A 22,318-nucleotide genomic window follows, 5' to 3' on the forward strand; every position below is an offset into this window, starting at 1 on the left:
TGTACGCTGAAACAGCTCTCAAAGTCACTCTTTTAGTACGTAAACAAACACAAACAAAGTTGTTTCAGACAATATAGAGCAACACCAAAACTCATGTGGTTTTATTTCTTCATAAAAATGGTAACTTCCTGTTGATTTGTCCATTTTTATTCAGAAGAAAACCCGGACTGGATCCATGGATCCGGATCCAGATCTTTATATAGTAAAATCAACAGGAAGTTACCATTTTTATGAAGAAATAAAACCACATGAGTTTTGGTGTTGCTCTATATTGTCTGAAACAACTTTGTTTGTGTTTGTTTACGTACTAAAAGAGTGACTTTGAGAGCTGTTTCAGCGTACAATGTAAGTCAATGAGGAGCATATTTTGAATTATCAATTTCTAATCACTGGAGAAATTATTTTTGATTTCTTGTCCACATTTGGAGTTACATCATGGCAAGGTAACTACACAACCCAAACCTCTACAAAAGTGGTCTTACCCTTTAAAAGGCAACTACTACTACATACATAGTAGTACAAGTGTAATTCATTCATTCATTCATCACCGGTGTCATTTTTCACTCCACTTGCAGTTGCGCTGTCCCCTGTACTGTACATATGATCTGTTCCTGTATTGTACAGTATTGTATGGTGTTTTTGTATGGACATAGTGTTGGGTGCTGGCACATATGCACACATGGCATCAACTCTGTCTTTCTTTTATCTGTATTGTATTTTGTATTGCATTGTATTGTACTGTATGTGTCATTGTGTATGTTTAGTTTTACTACCATTTTAAGAGCCTGCTCTTAATGGGCATTGTCCCTGTCAAATAAATAAGTAGGCTATAAGACACTGCGCAAAAAGCATGGAATACGGATGTGTATATTACAGGAAACTCTCGTTAAACTTTCCAACAAACTCCGGTAAACTCCTGAATTGTACAATCACACCTGTATATTACCGTATATTAACTGTATATGCTGCTAAACTTGAGGTTTACGGGCAAAATACAGTGTCGATAATTGCCCGTTAACTCCTACGCAGTGAGAGTCAATAACTAGGCTATAGGTTAATATAATATACAACTACCAAACCTCGAAAATAAAAAAGGAAAGAGGACAAAATCCTCTTGAATTTTTTTCTTATTTAATATATATTTTTTGCATAATTTGACTAAATGTCATCCGTAGGCTGTCAGTCTCAGACCTAACCCGGTCCAGTAGGCTACTTGTAAACATGTTACCGGTAACCTATTATGGCTATTACTGAAAACGATTTTTATTTGTTGCCGAACTTGCCGTTAGTTTATTATAGCATAGGTAAGGTCCCAGAGGAGCTATAGTTTAATACATACATTTAATGTATTCCAAATACATTATAGGAATACTCGGGCTAATTAAAAACGTGATTTTCCTCCCTCCCCCTGTTTCTTTTTTCTTTCTTTCTTTGTTTTTATTTTATTTTATTTTTTTAGGTCAAATGAAAGTAATTTCAGTCAATGGTAAGTTTTATTTTGAAAAGCAGCAGATCGGAATGCCATGTTTATTGTGAGCATCGTGTTGTTGTGAGGAAACGGGAAGTCCAGCTGACTGAAGTGAAGTCACATGACAGACATATAATATATGATATATTTACAGTATGACCCAAATAACCATAGGAACGACCCACAAGGTCCACAGCCACTGTTGCCATGTCCGCTTATTATAAGCGTTTTTCTTCTTCTATAAAAGCTGCTTATGTTGGTAGTTAATTGTTGCGGTTTTTTGGGGGGCTTATTAATTGTTTCTAAAGTGTGGTCGCTTAATTATTTGGGTCGGTGGGTCCATATCTGGTATTGTGTGGTTTGTGGTGTTAACTTGTTTAAATAAAATCTAAAATATTCCACAATTTTCCAAGATTATTATTATTTTTAATAGCAGATCTCCAAGTTCACAACACGTCGCCATGTAGGCTATGCAACGCGTTGTGAGCTTGTAGATCTGCCATTTTCAAATGGCATAGTCGCTTAATTCGTTTTGTGGCCATGCGACGCATTGTGCGCTTGTAGATCTGCTATTTTCAAATGTCATTATTCGTTTGTTTTCATAGACCTGCATGCATGGGTTCGCTTCTTTCTGTCACAGGATCTGGCAACTGTTCAGAACACGCCTGTTGGAGAGAAAAGGCAACAAGTAAAAGTTTCTCTCCTCCAGAAACAATCTGTGTTTTAGGGAAACAACAACACCTGGAAAACAACAACAACAACAACGAGAGGATCAGGAGCGCCCATCTAACCACCGACCGAACGGGGGATTATTTATTATATTGACTTCAAACTGTTTTTGACAGACTTTGTAAAAAGAAATCACGTCAGAGTAGTGAAGTCAGACTGAGTGCTGTCTGTCTCTATCCTGCTGGCCGCCGCCTGTTTGTCATTATCACCAAACCATGGAAGCTCTCTCTGACTGACTGACTGCTAAACAAGTTGAGCCACGAGTCGAGCCGAGGCGGGTCGTAATTGAATGAATTCATGTGAGCTGATTTGGAAGACAAGAAGGAAGCATCTGAAGGATCATTATGGAGCTGCTATAGAGAGGCTGAGGTAAAAGTAGTGTAAAGGATATTGATCATGGAGGAGACAGGCTGAGGTAAACCTGTAAGAATCCGGATCATGGTGAACAGGCGGAGGACATAGAATCCGGACCATGGTGAACGTGGAGGAGCTGGGGGACCGGCTGAAGAAGCTTCTGGTGAGACTCAGCAACCTGCAGGAGGACAGACAGCTGAGCTCCCTCATCCAGATCATCCAGGACCTGCTGTTCCTGGCGCACACCGACTGTGGTAGGATCTATTATTATTATTATTATTATTATTAAAGGACCAAGCAGTCCTGAAAGGACTCGGTCCTTCTATTGTTATTGTTAGTTTCTTTCTTCTTCCGACAAAAATAGCAGTTCTGGCTGAACCGTGCAGTCGGTTGTTGCGAAACTCGTCGACATGGTACAAGGGCCATGCCAAACGGTGACGACGCGAAGCCCACGGCCATTGGTCAAAGGGTGGCGCTATAGCACTCAATTGAAAATGCAAACTTTGAACGTGCATATCTCATGAACCGTTTGACCGTTGGCAATGACACTTTGATACACATACGTGTCTCCTCATGCCGAACAACTTTCGTGTTCTGACTTTTGACCTGTTTGAAGTTTTTATGAGCCAATTCAAATTGCTGTTTTGTGAAAATTCTTCTTCTGCCCCTAATACATACATGCAGCGTCATATGCTTATGTCACTTTACAGTATAGTAGAGAGTCATGCCAGTCTTACTCCAATTGGCCAAAGTGAAACCTTTGAACAGGCATAACTCGTTTGGCCAAAAATCATGGCAGTTGTTTCCACATGTTCATTGACTCATGGGGAACACATCTGTCACTTTGACCTGTAAGCTCAGATATTCTGCCATTTTGAGCAGTTTGAAAAACGTTCTAATCTACACACAATCTATGGACCATCTAAAATCCCACTTGAAGAGAAGTGTGTACGCGAAAACATGAACATTGAACACACTAGTAATGAATGATGACATGTCCAAAATCAGGATACACATAATTGTCATCAAAAACCCTGAATGATTTTGTTGTTTACAATGAAACAACTGATTGTGTCCGTGTAGCTCAGTCAGTAGAGCTCTTGCCTTTTGAGTTGACCACAAGGTCATTGGTTCAAATCCGGGTACCGACAACTCGGCCTATGAATCTTCAAGAACCCTGACCCCAACCCTGTCACAATTACATGGTCTTCTTTTTCCATAGTCTTCCATGCTTCTATGTTTTATTTGTGCATATTGCTCTTATTGCTTATTGTCTTGTTGCTTGGTCCTGCCTTATCCCTGCTTGCAGCTATATTTATTATTATTATTACCCTCTGTTCCTGGCGCACACAGACTGTGGTAGGTGTAGGTTAGGCCAGGGGTTCTCAACGTTTTTGGCCGGGGACCCCAGAAAATGCTTTGGCAACGTCTCGGGACCCCCGCCCATCAGTCACTAGGCTAGGGTCATCAGTCACTAGGCTAGGGTCATCAGTCACTAGGCTAGGGTCATCAGTCACTAGGCTAGGGTCATCAGTCACTAGGCTAGGGTCATCAGTCACTAGGCTAGGGTCATCAGTCACTAGGCTAGGGTCATCAGTCACCCATGGCGGCTTGTTGTGGTGGACATTTTTGTCAACATTCCATTTTTGCCACAGACATAAATCTGTGTAATCTAAAATGATTGGACATCGATATTACCAGAAACACATGAATAGATACAGCCCTGAATGACCATGACAGGTCTGAGGTCTGTAACTCTGACAGTGTTCAAATGGAACCAAATGGACCCGTAAGGGTCCATTTGGTTCCATTCGAACACTGTCAGAGTTAAGAGGGTATTTGTAAATTAAACATTTGAGAAGCACTAGTCCTAGTTGGACTCCTGCCATAGTAAATAAGTAAATAAAACCTGGAGACTTTGACATTCAGTATTAAAGAAAGTGGGTGTTTTATGATGAAAATAAGAACATGAATTACAATGGCGTTTACACTGCTTATAACTGCACTCAGACATGGCATGTGGTCATTCCACAATTGGAGGACATTGGCCCGGTTTCCCAAAGGACACCTCTTACACCATGGTGTAAGAGGTATGGTGTTGCACATGCTCAGTTGCCCTCTAGGCCGCACATGAAGGCCTGAGGCCTACCATTGCGTGGCACATCTATGTACGGAATGTCTATGTTCACAGGCTTCATGTGCGGCCTAGAGGGCAACTGAGCATGTGCAACACCATACCTCTTACACCATGGTGTAAGAGGTGTCCTTTGGGAAACCGGGCCATTATTTGGGCCTCAGATGTTTTTTGGGGGAAAAAAATACTTTATATTTTTACCATTTTCTGTTATTTACACATTAAATACTAGGTAATACAACTATCAAAAGCTTGGTTGACTCAGCTCAGGCATCAAAGACACATTATTTGTATTAAATTATGTATTTATTGTTTGCTATACTTATTGGTGCAACACTGTTACCAACACCCAGGAACCTGGAAAAAGTATCATATGAAGAAAGTAAGATTCTCTCTAAATAGCCATTTTATTTCAGATATGAGTTGATTTAAATTCATTTAAGTAAATTCATGTGCGTCAACTTTGACTTTTTGTCCATAGTGAATATAAATAATATTTCAGTACAATTCGAAATGTACTTGAGTAAAAGTACAAAAGTATTGGAATGCAAATGTACTTAAAATACCAAAAGTAGGGGGCACGGTGGCACAGTTGGTAGTGCTGTCGCCTCACAGCTAGAAGGTCCTTGGTTCGATTCCCGCTCGGGACGCTGTGGGTGCTGGCGGCGTGTTTCCTCCTCCGCGTCATCAGTGCCCATACCCGAGGCGGGGTTGGCGAAAGGGCCTTTCTGTGTGGAGTTCTCCCCGTGTCCCCTAGGGTAGGTACCCTCACATGTTCTCCCTGTGTCCCCTACCTAGGGTATGTACCCTCACATGTTCTCCCTGTGTCCCCTAGGGTAGGTACCCTCACATGTTCTCCCCGTGTCCTTTAGGGTAGGTACCCTCACATGTTCTCCCTGTGTCCCCTAGGGTAGGTACCCTCACATGTTCTCCCCGTGGCCCCTAGGGTAGGTACCCTCATGTTCTCCCCGTGTCCCCTAGGGTAGGTACCCTCATGTTCTCCCCGTGTCCCCTAGGGTAGGTACCCTCACATGTTCTCCCTGTGTCCCCTAGGGTAGGTACCCTCACATGTTCTCCCCGTGTCCCCTAGGGTAGGTACCCTCACATGTTCTCCCTGTGTCCCCTAGGGTAGGTACCCTCACATGTTCTCCCCGTGTCCCCTAGGGTAGGTACCCTCACATGTTCTCCCCGTGGCCCCTAGGGTAGGTACCCTCACATGTTCTCCCCGTGTCCCCTAGGGTAGGTACCCTCACATGTTCTCCCTGTGTCCCTTAGGGTAGGTACCCTCACATGTTCTCCCTGTGTCCCCTAGGGTAGGTACCCTCACATGTTCTCCCCGTGGCCCCTAGGGTAGGTACCCTCATGTTCTCCCCGTGTCCCCTAGGGTAGGTACCCTCATGTTCTCCCCGTGTCCCCTAGGGTAGGTACCCTCACATGTTCTCCCCGTGTCCCCTAGGGTAGATACCCTCACATGTTCTCCCTGTGTCCCTTAGGGTAGGTACCCTCACATGTTCTCCCTGTGTCCCCTAGGGTAGGTACCCTCACATGTTCTCCCCGTGGCCCCTAGGGTAGGTACCCTCATGTTCTCCCCGTGTCCCCTAGGGTAGGTACCCTCACATGTTCTCCCCGTGTCCCCTAGGGTAGGTACCCTCACATGTTCTCCCTGTGTCCCCTAGGGTAGGTACCCTCACATGTTCTCCCTGTGTCCCCTAGGGTAGGTACCCTCACATGTTCTCCCCGTGGCCCCTAGGGTAGGTACCCTCATGTTCTCCCCGTGTCCCCTAGGGTAGGTACCCTCACAAAAAAACATGCAGTAATCCTGGTCTCTAAACTGCCTCCCCCTGGCCAGCCGGGGCGCCATGATGGAGGGGAAAGGAACTGCTTGGAATAACGTGTTCCTTCCACACGCTACGTCCAACCAGGGAAACTCCCCCTGGTGGAGGGGAAAGGAACTGGTTGGAATAACGTGTTCCTCCCACACACTACGTCCAACCAGGGAAACTCCCCCTTGTCAGGTGTAAAGGAGCAACTTGGACACTCAGGCATGAAGGAAGCATGAGTTCAAGTCCGTTGCTCTCCCCAGGTTGGCGGAGGGTGTGTAGAGCCCAGGATCACATTAGATCATTGACACAGGGGTGAAAAATGGGTTACAAAATCGTGGGATAAAAAATATTAAAAAATAAATAAAAGAATACCAAAAGTAGAAAGTACTTAAGTTTTCAAATGTATACAAATATTTTGGAAATAGCGGATCGGCTACTTTCAAATGGCTGAAATGTCTATTATATATATAGGGCTGAAGTGTGTTAGTGTGTTTTGTAATAAACTAGTAACTACAGTTTTAAAATGATTGTAGTGCAGTAAAAGTATAATATTTGATAGATGTAGTGGACTTTGGACAGTAGTGGTTTTCAACCCTTTTCACACCCATCAACTTATTCAACATTTGAACCACTGACCACCATTTGATGACATTTAGCCTCTCAGACCCATTTGAGCCACTGACCACCATTTGATGACATTTAGCCTCTCAGACCCATTTGAGCCACGGACCACCATCTGATGACATTTAGCCTCTCAGACCCATTTGAGCCACGGACCACCATCTGATGACATTTAGCCTCTCAGACCCATTTGAGCCACGGACCACCATCTGATGACATTTAGCCTCTCAGACCCATTTGAGCCACGGACCACCGTTTGATGACATTTAGCCTCTCAGACCCATCTGAGGACCACCATCTGATGACATTTAGCCTCTCAGACCCATTTGAGCCATGGACCACCGTTTGATGACATTTAGCCTCTCAGACCCATCTGAGCCACGGACCACCGTTTGATGACATTTAGCCTCTCAGACCCATTTGAGCCACGGACCACCATCTGATGACATTTAGCCTCTCAGACCCATTTGAGCCATAGCATTTTTTCCCCACAATTCCATGCTGTATTGATGTTGGTACCATAGGAGAGATAACAGGCAAACGTTGATCAAAATAACAATTATTGTAAATGTAATAATACAGATGTTTAACAACAATTCAACTGTTGTGTAAAATGAAACCATCCGGACCATTAGGTTTCATTTTACGCTCTCAAGAGTTAAAGATCTACTAACAGTATAATAAGCCTCTCTGGGGACTCACTGGGAATAGCCATGCTTACTGTGATGTAAATATGTTTTCAATGTAATGAGTCCCAGGATGCAGGGATGGTCTTTTAAAGGGGCAATTCACACTATGGTCCCGGGTTCGGACTCGGGACCACTTGTCAGATGTTGTGGTAATGTGAATGATGCGTACCGTTCCCGGGAGCGGATCTCCCAACCGCCCCCGAGACCGCATGGGGGGCGGGTCTCTGGACCGTTGAAGTGTATTCAGATACGGATCGTTCCAATGTTCCAATGACTGTTTTTTTTTAGAACGTGACATGATCTCTAGTCGACGAGCCAAGCGTCAACAAAAAAAAACACAGACACTGCACAAAGCGTAACACCAGCTCATTTCTCAACGCGTCGCAGCGCGCCGCGTTGTGAGCTTGCAGATCTGCTATGTTGAATCTGCTATACACGCAGCACCGCAGTACGCGCTGATCTTGGACTACACGTGGCTCTTGGGCTTTGCTTGGCATAGTTTCCAAAGTAAAACTAAATAATAATAATGCTAAAGTAGAATCCATTAAACTAATATCAAACACGACACTGGAGCACAGAACTGACTGACACAGTGAATAGCAGGCAGGCTGACAGTGACGTAGTATAACGGCAAAGAGCCAAAAGAGGCAATGCAATGCAGTGTCTGGATTTATTGGAGACAATGTCGCAGAGTTAATGGTCAGTGTCCGTGCGCACCAGCCATCAAGCACACCACCATCTGGAGGATCAAAGTGTGTTATGCAAGTGTACCCGGGTGCGCTGTTGAATCTCGGGCAATGTGAATCATGGCCATCGGGGACCAGGCAACCGTATTCGGAAACGGTTCCAAAGAAACGGATTCAGTCCCTCTCAGTGTGAATTGCCTAATAGAAAATGAGTCCCAGGGACACTTTATGAGTCCCCCTTTTTGCCATTTTTACAAATTGCAGCATTTAACTCCCATTTCATTTTATATGATTATAATGTGGTTATATTCATGTAGAAAACAGAAGAAGAAATGATTATTATAACTAAAGCTAGCAATTTTTGTATTGTATTATTTTGACTGTACATGCTGAGTACAGTAGTGCATCCCGTGGGTGCAGAGGTTGTTGTTTTATTATGTCCCTTAAAGGAGAATTCCATGCTAGAAGGCTTTCTTACCTTTATTTGTAGTTGTTGCGTCCCCACCAAAGAGGTCCAGGTGTTATTTTGTGCAAAAGCGCATTATTGGCTATTTCCCCTGCCATAAGCCCTAAATTAATTGAATTGAAGTGAATGGGAATTGAATGGGGCTATGGGGTGTTGTGCTAATTCGCTTATTTCCATCCATTTTTTTTGTATATATCCTCTCTTCATAATGTAAATAATATCCCAAGCGGCACACTTTACTACTTATTTCGATGGAAATAAGCGAATTAGCATAACACCCCATAGCCCCATTCAATTCCCATTCCATGCAATGCAATTCATTGAGGGCTTATGGTAGGGGAAATAGCCAATAAGGAGTTTTTGCACAAAAAAACACCTGGACCTCTTTGGTGGGGACGTAACAACTACAAATAAAGGTAAGCAAGTTAAGAAAGCATTCTAGCATGGAATTCTCCTTTAACTATACACTGCGTTTTGGGATGCAAAATGCACCCCATTTTAATCTGTGTGTGTGTGTGTGTGTGTGTGTGTGTGTGTGTGTGTGTGTGTGTGTGTGTGTGTGTGTGTGTGTGTGTGTGTGTGTGTGTGTGTGTGTGTGTGTGTGTGTGTGTGTGTGTGTGTGTGTGTGTGTGTGTGTGTGTGTGTGTGTGTGTGTGTGTGTGTGTGTGTGCGCAGCAGCAGAGCTGTTTGAAGACCAGGATGTCCAGACTCCTCTCATGTTGGTTCTGTCCTCCTACATGGGCAGCAGAGGGGTGCAACAGGTAAGATGTCCTCCTACATGGGCAGCAGAGGGGTCCAACAGGTAAGATGTCCTCCTACATGGGCAGCAGAGGGGTGCAACAGGTAAGATGTCCTCCTACATGGGCAGCAGAGGGGTCCAACAGGTAAGATGTCCTCCTACAGTACATGGGCAGCAGAGGGGTCCAACAGGTAAGATGTCCTCCTACATGGGCAGCAGAGGGGTGCAACAGGTAAGATGTCCTCCTACATGGGCAGCAGAGGGGTGCAACAGGTAAGATGTCCTCCTACATGGGCAGCAGAGGGGTGCAACAGGTAAGATGTGTCCTCCTACATGGGCAGCAGAGGGGTGCAACAGGTAAGATGTCCTCCTACATGGGCAGCAGAGGGGTGCAACAGGTAAGATGTGTCCTCCTACATGGGCAGCAGAGGGGTCCAACAGGTAAGATGTCCTCCTACATGGGCAGCAGAGGGGTGCAACAGGTAAGATGTCCTCCTACATGGGCAGCAGAGGGGTCCAACAGGTAAGATGTCCTCCTACATGGGCAGCAGAGGGGTCCAACAGGTAAGATGTCCTCCTACATGGGCAGCAGAGGGGTGCAACAGGTAAGATGTCCTCCTACATGGGCAGCAGAGGGGTCCAACAGGTAAGATGTGTCCTCCTACATGGGCAGCAGAGGGGTGCAACAGGTAAGATGTCCTCCTACATGGGCAGCAGAGGGGTGCAACAGGTAAGATGTGTCCTCCTACATGGGCAGCAGAGGGGTCCAACAGGTAAGATGTCCTCCTACATGGGCAGCAGAGGGGTCCAACAGGTAAGATGTCCTCCTACATGGGCAGCAGAGGGGTGCAACAGGTAAGATGTGTCCTCCTACATGGGCAGCAGAGGGGTGCAACAGGTAAGATGTGTCCTCCTACATGGGCAGCAGAGGGGTCCAACAGGTAAGATGTGTCCTCCTACATGGGCAGCAGAGGGGTCCAACAGGTAAGATGTCCTCCTACATGGGCAGCAGAGGGGTCCAACAGGTAAGATGTCCTCCTACATGGGCAGCAGAGGGGTGCAACAGGTAAGATGTGTCCTCCTACATGGGCAGCAGAGGGGTGCAACAGGTAAGATGTGTCCTCCTACATGGGCAGCAGAGGGGTCCAACAGGTAAGATGTGTCCTCCTACATGGGCAGCAGAGGGGTCCAACAGGTAAGATGTGTCCTCCTACATGGGCAGCAGAGGGGTGCAACAGGTAAGATGTGTCCTCCTACATGGGCAGCAGAGGGGTCCAACAGGTAAGATGTCCTCCTACAGTACATGGGCAGCAGAGGGGTCCAACAGGTAAGATGTCCTCCTACAGTACATGGGCAGCAGAGGGGTCCAACAGGTAAGATGTCCTCCTACAGTACATGGGCAGCAGAGGGGTCCAACAGGTAAGATGTCCTCCTACATGGGCAGCAGAGGGGTGCAACAGGTAAGATGTGTCCTCCTACATGGGCAGCAGAGGGGTCCAACAGGTAAGATGTCCTCCTACATGGGCAGCAGAGGGGTCCAACAGGTAAGATGTCCTCCTACATGGGCAGCAGAGGGGTGCAACAGGTAAGATGTCCTCCTACATGGGCAGCAGAGGGGTCCAACAGGTAAGATGTGTCCTCCTACATGGGCAGCAGAGGGGTGCAACAGGTAAGATGTCCTCCTACATGGGCAGCAGAGGGGTCCAACAGGTAAGATGTCCTCCTACATGGGCAGCAGAGGGGTGCAACAGGTAAGATGTCCTCCTACATGGGCAGCAGAGGGGTCCAACAGGTAAGATGTCCTCCTACATGGGCAGCAGAGGGGTCCAACAGGTAAGATGTCCTCCTACATGGGCAGCAGAGGGGTCCAACAGGTAAGATGTGTCCTCCTACATGGGCAGCAGAGGGGTGCAACAGGTAAGATGTCCTCCTACATGGGCAGCAGAGGGGTGCAACAGGTAAGATGTCCTCCTACATGGGCAGCAGAGGGGTGCAACAGGTAAGATGTCCTCCTACATGGGCAGCAGAGGGGTGCAACAGGTAAGATGTGTCCTCCTACATGGGCAGCAGAGGGGTCCAACAGGTAAGATGTCCTCCTACATGGGCAGCAGAGGGGTGCAACAGGTAAGATGTCCTCCTACATGGGCAGCAGAGGGGTGCAACAGGTAAGATGTCCTCCTACATGGGCAGCAGAGGGGTGCAACAGGCAAGATGTGTCCTCCTACATGGGCAGCAGAGGGGTGCAACAGGTAAGATGTCCTCCTACATGGGCAGCAGAGGGGTGCAACAGGTAAGATGTGTCCTCCTACATGGGCAGCAGAGGGGTCCAACAGGTAAGATGTCCTCCTACATGGGCAGCAGAGGGGTCCAACAGGTAAGATGTCCTCCTACATGGGCAGCAGAGGGGTGCAACAGGTAAGATGTGTCCTCCTACATGGGCAGCAGAGGGGTGCAACAGGTAAGATGTCCTCCTACATGGGCAGCAGAGGGGTGCAACAGGTAAGATGTGTCCTCCTACATGGGCAGCAGAGGGGTCCAACAGGTAAGATGTCCTCCTACATGGGCAGCAGAGGGGTCCAACAGGTAAGATGTCCTCCTACATGGGCAGCAGAGGGGTGCAACAGGTAAGATGTCCTCCTACATGGGCAGCAGAGGGGTGCAACAGGTAAGATGTGTCCTCCTACATGGGCAGCAGAGGGGTCCAACAGGTAAGATGTGTCCTCCTACATGGGCAGCAGAGGGGTCCAACAGGTAAGATGTCCTCCTACATGGGCAGCAGAGGGGTGCAACAGGTAAGATGTCCTCCTACATGGGCAGCAGAGGGGTGCAACAGGTAAGATGTCCTCCTACATGGGCAGCAGAGGGGTCCAACAGGTAAGATGTGTCCTCCTACATGGGCAGCAGAGGGGTGCAACAGGTAAGATGTCCTCCTACATGGGCAGCAGAGGGGTCCAACAGGTAAGATGTCCTCCTACATGGGCAGCAGAGGGGTCCAACAGGTAAGATGTGTCCTCCTACATGGGCAGCAGAGGGGTCCAACAGGTAAGATGTGTCCTCCTACATGGGCAGCAGAGGGGTCCAACAGGTAAGATGTGTCCTCCTACATGGGCAGCAGAGGGGTCCAACAGGTAAGATGTGTCCTCCTACATGGGCAGCAGAGGGGTCCAACAGGTAAGATGTCCTCCTACATGGGCAGCAGAGGGGTGCAACAGGTAAGATGTCCTCCTACATGGGCAGCAGAGGGGTGCAACAGGTAAGATGTCCTCCTACAGTACATGGGCAGCAGAGGGGTGCAACAGGTAAGATGTCCTCCTACATGGGCAGCAGAGGGGTGCAACAGGTAAGATGTGTCCTCCTACATGGGCAGCAGAGGGGTCCAACAGGTAAGATGTCCTCCTACATGGGCAGCAGAGGGGTCCAGCAGGTAAGATGTGTCCTCCTACATGGGCAGCAGAGGGGTCCAACAGGTAAGATGTCCTCCTACATGGGCAGCAGAGGGGTGCAACAGGTAAGATGTCCTCCTACATGGGCAGCAGAGGGGTCCAACAGGTAAGATGTCCTCCTACATGGGCAGCAGAGGGGTGCAACAGGTAAGATGTGTCCTCCTACATGGGCAGCAGAGGGGTGCAACAGGTAAGATGTCCTCCTACATGGGCAGCAGAGGGGTCCAACAGGTAAGATGTCCTCCTACATGGGCAGCAGAGGGGTGCAACAGGTAAGATCCACTCAGTGGCGCGCTATGAGCTTGTAGATCTGCTTTTTTTCAACAGCATATAATTATAACATAATGTTTAAAACACCAAAAAGGGTTCCCGCCTAAAATGGGATAATATTTGTTATTTCCGGTGAAGAGACCAGAGGGGGAAAAAGCAGACCACGTACAGAGTCAACCAAGTATTACTCGACACTCAGGGCACCTCACTCCCTGTGGGGGTGTGGAGCGCGTTTGAGGTCGGTGGGGGCGAACCGTCCTCCGATCTGCGAGAAACGTTCCCTGCACACTCCCTAGAGGCCAAGGACAAACCTTTTCACATCTGCCTTTTATGCCACCAGGAGGCCGACTTTTAGAGCCGATTCTAAAAAGGCCTTCTAAAGACCTGACCTATGTTTTCTGAAAAACTTCAAATATTTATATAGCGGCATCAAAGTTTTTTCGATGTTTGAATACTGTACATACTGTACAGAACCCCAAAAGGGGTTCCTGGGCCTGAATTGGTTAACCCATTTTGGGCGAGAACCCCTTTTGGTGTTTTAAACATTATGTTATAATTTAGCTATTGGAAAAATAGCAGATCTACAAGCTCATAGCGCGCCACCGAGTGGCGCGCTATGAGCTTGTAGATCTGCTATTTTTGAAAAATCGTAAAAATGTGGCGCAAATCTTTGAATATTATATTCTTTCAGAGTGAATGTTTTTAACTCAGTTCTTAATTCCATTGTTTTGTCGTACCCTGATATTTTCCAAGAGTGTCCTGTTATCCTGTATGAATGAATGCATTCCTTGGAAATATTCCGTCTATGTAGTCATGCTGCTATGCTGCGGACACACCTGTGCTTTGTCTGCTGTGTACCAGTGTAGTTTTAGTCATAGTCTTTTGAATAGTTTTCATTTAGTTTTAGTCACATTTTAGTCACCTGGAATGTATTAGTGTTAGTCTATTTTTAGTCGACTAAATGTCATGATATTTTAGTCGACTAAATCTACAGTTGATTTAGTCGACTAAAATCTATTTTGGTGGGCATTGATGCCGTCGTAAGGACTGTTTTTACACTTGCTGAAAATAGCCGATCTACAAGCTCACAGTGTCAGGATGCTGTCAGTCCATCCTCTCAATACAATTCTGACAAAGTCTGTGTGTTCCTCCTCACTCCAGGTGGGCTGGTCCCTGCTGTGTCGGCTGGTTGAGATCTGTCCGTCCACTCTGGAGGAGTTGACCAGACCACTGGGAGCTGCCAAGGACTGGGAGGTACTGGGAGTACACCAGTAAGTACTGGGAGGTCCTGGGAGGTACTGGGAGTCCACCTGGGAGGTGCTGGGAGGTCACCAGTAAGTACTGGGAGGTCCTGGGAGGTACTGGGAGGCAGGGCTGGACTGGGACAAAAATTCGGCCCGGTCATTTTCGCGTGAATTTGGCCCAGACCGGCCCACCACAACCAGCGCGCAGATAGCAGAAACTCTACCACCCACTCCGTCGAGGCACACACAAACAAACAAGCCCTAATACCACCACTTTTACAGAACAACATAAACGATACAAACCAACCAGTGCCGGTTCTAGGCGTTTAGTGGCCCTAAGCAACATAATATTATGTGCCCCCCCCCCTGCACTGCAACGCCGGGGGTGGTCCAGAAAAATCTGTAAATTTGCCATGGAAATGCTTCAATCTGGTGCACTTTGAGATCAAAATTAAGAGGCTAGATCAGGCCGCCAGTTGATATTAACCTGCGGGCCACATTAGGTGAAGGTGGGGGCCACATGTGGCCCTCAGGCCGCCAGTTGATATTAACCTGCGGGCCGCATTAGGTGAAGGTGGGGGCCACATGTGGCCCTCAGGCCGCCAGTTCGCCAGGCCGCCAGTTCCATTGTTATGCGGATGACACGCAATTATACGTCCCCATAAAGCCTGGTCACTCTGACATCACCTGTATCGAGGCCTGCTTAAAGGGTAAGACCACTTTTTTAGAGGTTTGGGTTGTTTTCTTACCTTATTATGGGCAAACTAGTCCATTCCATGAGTTATTTCGCTCCGTTGTGTTGTTTATTAGAAATTTGAGAAATAAAAAAAGTCGCTCATTGACTTCCATTGTAACAGGGAAACAGCTCTCAAAGTCAGTCTTTTAGCACATGAACCAACGCAACAAAAGCTGATTCTGACAGTTTATGACACCAGGAAAACTCATACGGTTTTATTTTTAATAAAAAATGTCAACTTTGTCTTGTTTTGACTAATTTGTGTAGAAAGAAGATCCGGTAGGTATGCCTACACCGACCGAATCACTGCTGTGAAAAACGATCTGATTGGACCAAAACTGTACACCACTTCCTTATTGGAAATGACGGGGATGTAAACACATGGATTTGATCTCGTCCGCTTGTCACTAAAAACATACACAATGGACGTGTTTGAGGAAGACACTTTAGAAGAAGTGTGTAAAGTGTCTGTGTCTGGGACTGCTCATATGCGAGGCTGCAGCTGGATGCATCTCAAACAGCGTGGAGACTTCTGTTTACAAACGAAACCTCGCAAGACGACCCGCGAGAGTTGGGAACGCCGTAGCACTGCTTCAGTCTATCTCCGACTAAAATAGTAACTTTATAAATCTATCTTAAAAGACGAAAATAAAACCGTATGAGTTTTCCTGGTGTCATAAACTGTCAGAATCAGCTTTTGTTGCGTTGGTTCATGTGCTAAAAGACTGACGTTGAGAGCTGTTTCCCTGTTACAATGGAAGTCAATGAGCGACTTTTTTTATTTCTCAAATTTCTAATAAACAACACAACGGAGCGAAATAACTCATGGAATGGACTAGTTTGCCCATAATAAGGTAAGAAAACAACCCAAACCTCTAAAAAAGTGGTCTTACCCTTTAAGTGACCTAAAAAATTGGATGTCCAGAAACTTCCTGCAACTAAATGAGTCCAAATCGGAATTAATTATATTTACCCCTCACTGCCCAAACACACAAATCTCTAATAATCTTACCTCCAGTCTTGGTTCCCTCTCCAGTAATCAAAAAACGAAGGTCCGAAACCTAGGTGTAATGTTTGACCCTGAGCTGTCCTTTGATTTCCAGGTGACTAAGGTAGTCCAGTCTTGTTTTGTCCAGTTGAGACAATTAGCTAAGGTCAGGCCATTTCTTATTTTTTCTGACCTAGAAAAAGTCATTCATGCTTTTATCTCTTCCAGATTAGATTACTGCAATGCACTTTATTCAGGTATCAGTAAACAGAACATTTACACAGTCTACAACTGATACAAAATGCAGCTGCTAGACTACTGACGCGCACAAAGAGAAGTGAGCACATTACACCTGTCCTTGCGGCACTCCATTGGTTACCTGTAAGTTTTAGAATAGATTTTAAGATTTTATAACTGGTTTTTAAAGCTCTAAATGGTCTGGCACCTGCTTACATTCGTAATCTTTTAACTCCCTACAAACCTGGCCGCTGCTTGAGATCATCCAGCTTAACCCTATTAAAGGTTCCAAAATCTCGCCTTATCACAAAAGGCGACCGGGCCTTTGCTGTACGGGCCCCTCGGCTGTGGAACTCACTGCCTGAGGATCTCAGGCTGGCAAACTCAGTATCCTCTTTTAAATCATGGTTAAAAACTCACCTTTATTGCACATCCTTTTTATGAAATGTTTTAATTGTGTTTATTTTGTTTTATTCTTATTGTATTTTTTACTGCTATTATTATCTGTAAAGCACTTTGTAAACTTGTTTTTGGAAAGGTGCTATATAAATAAAGTTATTATTATTATTATTATTATTATTATATTAACCTGCGGGCCGCATTAGGTGAAGGTGGGGGCCACATGTGGCCCTCAGGCCGCCAGTTGATATTAACCTGCGGGCCGCATTAGGTGAAGGTGGGGGCCACATGTGGCCCTCAGGCCGCCAGTTGATATTAACCTGCGGGCCGCATTAGGTGAAGGTGGGGGCCACATGTGGCCCTCAGGCCGCCAGTTCGCCAGGCCGCCAGTTCCATTGTTATGCGGATGACACGCAATTATACGTCCCCATAAAGCCTGGTCACTCTGACATCACCTGTATCGAGGCCTGCTTAAAGGGTAAGACCACTTTTTTAGAGGTTTGGGTTGTTTTCTTACCTTATTATGGGCAAACTAGTCCATTCCATGAGTTATTTCGCTCCGTTGTGTTGTTTATTAGAAATTTGAGAAATAAAAAAAGTCGCTCATTGACTTCCATTGTAACAGGGAAACAGCTCTCAAAGTCAGTCTTTTAGCACATGAACCAACGCAACAAAAGCTGATTCTGACAGTTTATGACACCAGGCAAACTCATACGGTTTTATTTTTAATAAAAAATGTCAACTTTGTCTTGTTTTGACTAATTTGTGTAGAAAGAAGATCCGGTAGGTATGCCTACACCGACCGAATCACTGCTGTGAAAAACGATCTGATTGGACCAAAACTGTACACCACTTCCTTATTGGAAATGACGGGGATGTAAACACATGGATTTGATCTCGTCCGCTTGTCACTAAAAACATACACAATGGACGTGTTTGAGGGAGACACTTTAGAAGAAGTGTGTAAAGTGTCTGTGTCTGGGACTGCTCATATGCGAGGCTGCAGCTGGATGCATCTCAAACAGCGTGGAGACTTCTGTTTACAAACGAAACCTCGCAAGACGACCCGCGAGAGTTGGGAACGCCGTAGCACTGCTTCAGTCTATCTCCGACTAAAATAGTAACTTTATAAATCTATCTTAAAAGACGAAAATAAAACCGTATGAGTTTTCCTGGTGTCATAAACTGTCAGAATCAGCTTTTGTTGCGTTGGTTCATGTGCTAAAAGACTGACGTTGAGAGCTGTTTCCCTGTTACAATGGAAGTCAATGAGCGACTTTTTTTATTTCTCAAATTTCTAATAAACAACACAACGGAGCGAAATAACTCATGGAATGGACTAGTTTGCCCATAATAAGGTAAGAAAACAACCCAAACCTCTAAAAAAGTGGTCTTACCCTTTAAGTGACCTAAAAAATTGGATGTCCAGAAACTTCCTGCAACTAAATGAGTCCAAATCGGAATTAATTATATTTACCCCTCACTGCCCAAACACACAAATCTCTAATAATCTTACCTCCAGTCTTGGTTCCCTCTCCAGTAATCAAAAAACGAAGGTCCGAAACCTAGGTGTAATGTTTGACCCTGAGCTGTCCTTTGATTTCCAGGTGACTAAGGTAGTCCAGTCTTGTTTTGTCCAGTTGAGACAATTAGCTAAGGTCAGGCCATTTCTTATTTTTTCTGACCTAGAAAAAGTAATTCATGCTTTTATCTCTTCCAGATTAGATTACTGCAATGCACTTTATTCAGGTATCAGTAAACAGAACATTTACACAGTCTACAACTGATACAAAATGCAGCTGCTAGACTACTGACGCGCACAAAGAGAAGTGAGCACATTACACCTGTCCTTGCGGCACTCCATTGGTTACCTGTAAGTTTTAGAATAGATTTTAAGATTTTATAACTGGTTTTTAAAGCTCTAAATGGTCTGGCACCTGCTTACATTCGTAATCTTTTAACTCCCTACAAACCTGGCCGCTGCTTGAGATCATCCAGCTTAACCCTATTAAAGGTTCCAAAATCTCGCCTTATCACAAAAGGCGACCGGGCCTTTGCTGTACGGGCCCCTCGGCTGTGGAACTCACTGCCTGAGGATCTCAGGCTGGCAAACTCAGTATCCTCTTTTAAATCATGGTTAAAAACTCACCTTTATTGCACATCCTTTTTATGAAATGTTTTAATTGTGTTTATTTTGTTTTATTCTTATTGTATTTTTTACTGCTATTATTATCTGTAAAGCACTTTGTAAACTTGTTTTTGGAAAGGTGCTATATAAATAAAGTTATTATTATTATTATTATTATTATTATATTAACCTGCGGGCCGCATTAGGTGAAGGTGGGGGCCACATGTGGCCCTCAGGCCGCCAGTTGATATTAACCTGCGGGCCGCATTAGGTGAAGGTGGGGGCCACATGTGGCCCTCAGGCCGCCAGTTGATATTAACCTGCGGGCCGCATTAGGTGAAGGTGTGGGCCACATGTGGCCCTCAGGCCGCCAGTTGATACTAACCTGAGGGCCGCATTAGGTGAAGGTGTGGGCCACATGTGGCCCCCAGGCCGCCAGTTGATACTAACCTGAGGGCCGCATTAGGTGAAGGTGTGGGCCACATGTGGCCCTCAGGCCGCCAGTTGATATTAACCTGCGGGCCTTTTCTTTTTCCAGTTTGAACCTTTTAACCTTTTAACTAGTTCTCTATTAAAATAGTTTTTACTTCTTTCTGTACAGCGCCCCCGGTGTAGAGGGATGGTATGACAGACTGGTATAAACAGTGCCCCCAGTGGGGAGGGATGGTATGACAGACTGACTGGTATAAACAGCGCCCCCAGTGTGGAGGGATGGTATGACAGACTGACTGGTATAAACAGCATCCCCAGTGGGGAGGGATGGTATAAACAGCACCCCCAGTGTAAAGGGATGGTATAAACAGCGCCCCCAGTGTAGAGGGATGGTATAAACAGCGCCCCCAGTGTAGAGGGATGGTATAAACATCCCTCAACTGTAGGCTGGGGGCCACATGTGGCCCCCAGCCTACAGTTGATATTAACCTGCGGGCTGCATTAAGTGAAGGTGGGGGCCACATGTGGCCCTCAGGCCGCCAGTAGCCCATGTATGGGATAGGGGATACATTAAAAAAATAAAATAAAATCTTCTCCCTGTGATGTGGCCCCCTCAGTGGTTGTGGCCCTAAGCGACCGCTTATACTGCTTATGCCTAGAACCGGCCCTGAAACCAACAGACAACTACACAACCCTTTGTCACTCACTGATACAGGTACAGTGACATTATCATGATGGCAGAATGGCAGCACGCCCGGACCTTTCCTGGTGGCCTTCCGCCTATTGGCCTGCCTGCCTGCCTGTTTTTTTTTTGTTTTTTAAATCATGGCGGTCCCCTACGGTATGACCTGTGGCCAGTCCAGCCCTGCTGGGAGGTACTGGGAGGTCACCAGTAAGTACTGGGAGGTCACCAGTAAGTACTGGGAGGTACTGGGAGGTCACCAGTAAGTACTGGGAGGTGCTGGGAGGTCACCAGTAAGTACTGGGAGGTGCTGGGAGGTCACCAGTAAGTACTGGGAGGTCACCAGTAAGTACTGGGAGGTACTGGGAGGTCACCAGTAAGTACTGGGAGGTGCTGGGAGGTCACCAGTAAGTACTGGGAGGTACTGGGAGGTCACCAGTAAGTACTGGGAGGTGCTGGGAGGTCACCAGTAAGTACTGGGAGGTACTGGGAGGTAACCAGTAAGTACTGGGAGGTCACCAGTAAGTACTGGGAGGTCCTGGGAGGTGCTGGGAGGTCACCAGTAAGTACTGGGAGGTCACCAGTAAGTACTGGGAGGTCCTGGGAGGTACTGGGAGGTCACCAGTAAGTACTGGGAGGTCCTGGGAGTCCACCAGTAAGTACTGGGAGTTCCTGGGAGGTGCTGGGAGGTACTGGGAGGTCACCAGTAAGTACTGGGAGGTCCTGGGAGGTACTGGGAGGTCACCAGTAAGTACTGGGAGGTCACCAGTAAGTACTGGGAGGTCCTGGGAGGTCCTGGGAGGTCACCAGTAAGTACTGGGAGGTCACCAGTAAGTACTGGGAGGTCCTGGGAGGTCACCAGTAAGTACTGGGAGGTCACCAGTAAGTACTGGGAGGTCACCAGTAAGTACTGGGAGGTACTGGGAGGTCACCAGTAAGTACTGGGAGGTACTGGGAGGTCACCAGTAAGTACTGGGAGGTACTGGGAGGTGCTGGGAGGTCACCAGTAAGTACTGGGAGGTCCTGGGAGGTACTGGGAGGTCACCAGTGAGGTCCTGGGAGGTGCTGGGAGGTCCTGGGAGGTCACCAGTAAGTACTGGGAGGTCCTGGGAGGTGCTGGGAGGTCCTGGGAGGTGCTGGGAGGTCACCAGTAAGTACTGGGAGGTCCTGGGAGGTGCTGGGAGGTCCTGGGAGGTCCTGGGAGGTCACCAGTAAGTACTGGGAGGTCCTGGGAGGTCACCAGTAAGTACTGGGAGGTCCTGGGAGGTACTGGGAGGTCCTGGGAGGTACTGGGAGGTACTGGGAGGTCCTGGGAGGTCACCAGTAAGTACTGGGAGGTCACCAGTAAGTACTGGGAGGTGCTGGGAGGTCCTGGGAGGTCCTGGGAGGTCACCAGTAAGTACTGGGAGGTCCTGGGAGGTACTGGGAGGTACTGGGAGGTCCTGGGAGGTCACCAGTAAGTACTGGGAGGTCCTGGGAGGTCCTGGGAGGTACTGGGAGGTCCTGGGAGGTACTGGGAGGTCCTGGGAGGTCACCAGTAAGTACTGGGAGGTCCTGGGAGGTACTGGGAGGTCCTGGGAGGTACTGGGAGGTCCTGGGAGGTCACCAGTAAGTACTGGGAGGTCCTGGGAGGTCCTGGGAGGTCACCAGTAAGTACTGGGAGGTACTGGGAGGTCACCAGTAAGTACTGGGAGGTCCTGGGAGGTGCTGGGAGGTCCTGGGAGGTCACCAGTAAGTACTGGGAGGTCCTGGGAGGTGCTGGGAGGTCCTGGGAGGTGCTGGGAGGTCACCAGTAAGTACTGGGAGGTCACCAGTAAGTACTGGGAGGTCACCAGTAAGTACTGGGAGGTCCTGGGAGGTGCTGGGAGGTCCTGGGAGGTCACCAGTAAGTACTGGGAGGTCCTGGGAGGTCACCAGTAAGTCCTGGGAGGTCCTGGGAGGTACTGGGAGGTACTGGGAGGTCCTGGGACGTCCTGGGAGGTCACCAGTAAGTACTGGGAGGTCACCAGTAAGTACTGGGAGGTGCTGGGAGGTCCTGGGAGGTCACCAG

At 47.2% G+C, this 22,318-nt stretch overlaps 1 protein-coding gene across 1 annotated transcript in view; it reads left to right on the forward strand.

Moving 5' to 3' along the window:
* Window positions 1-2,477: 2,477 nt before the first annotated feature.
* LOC306923229 (leucine-rich repeat serine/threonine-protein kinase 2-like) overlaps window positions 2,478-22,318 on the forward strand; it is a gene marked incomplete at its 3' end in the record, with an annotated part of 52,331 nt that continues 32,490 nt past the window's right edge. Inside the window, exons 1-3 of the mRNA XM_079501261.1 lie at window positions 2,478-2,805; window positions 9,646-9,731; window positions 14,584-14,693. Of these exons, the coding sequence (XP_079357387.1) occupies window positions 2,670-2,805; window positions 9,646-9,731; window positions 14,584-14,693 (332 nt within the window). The 5' untranslated portion in view covers window positions 2,478-2,669. The remainder of the gene's footprint in view (window positions 2,806-9,645; window positions 9,732-14,583; window positions 14,694-22,318) is intronic.

This window comes from Electrona antarctica, assembly GCF_951216825.1.
Source record: "Electrona antarctica genome assembly, chromosome: 5".
NCBI classification, from domain to species: Eukaryota; Metazoa; Chordata; class Actinopteri; order Myctophiformes; family Myctophidae; genus Electrona; species Electrona antarctica.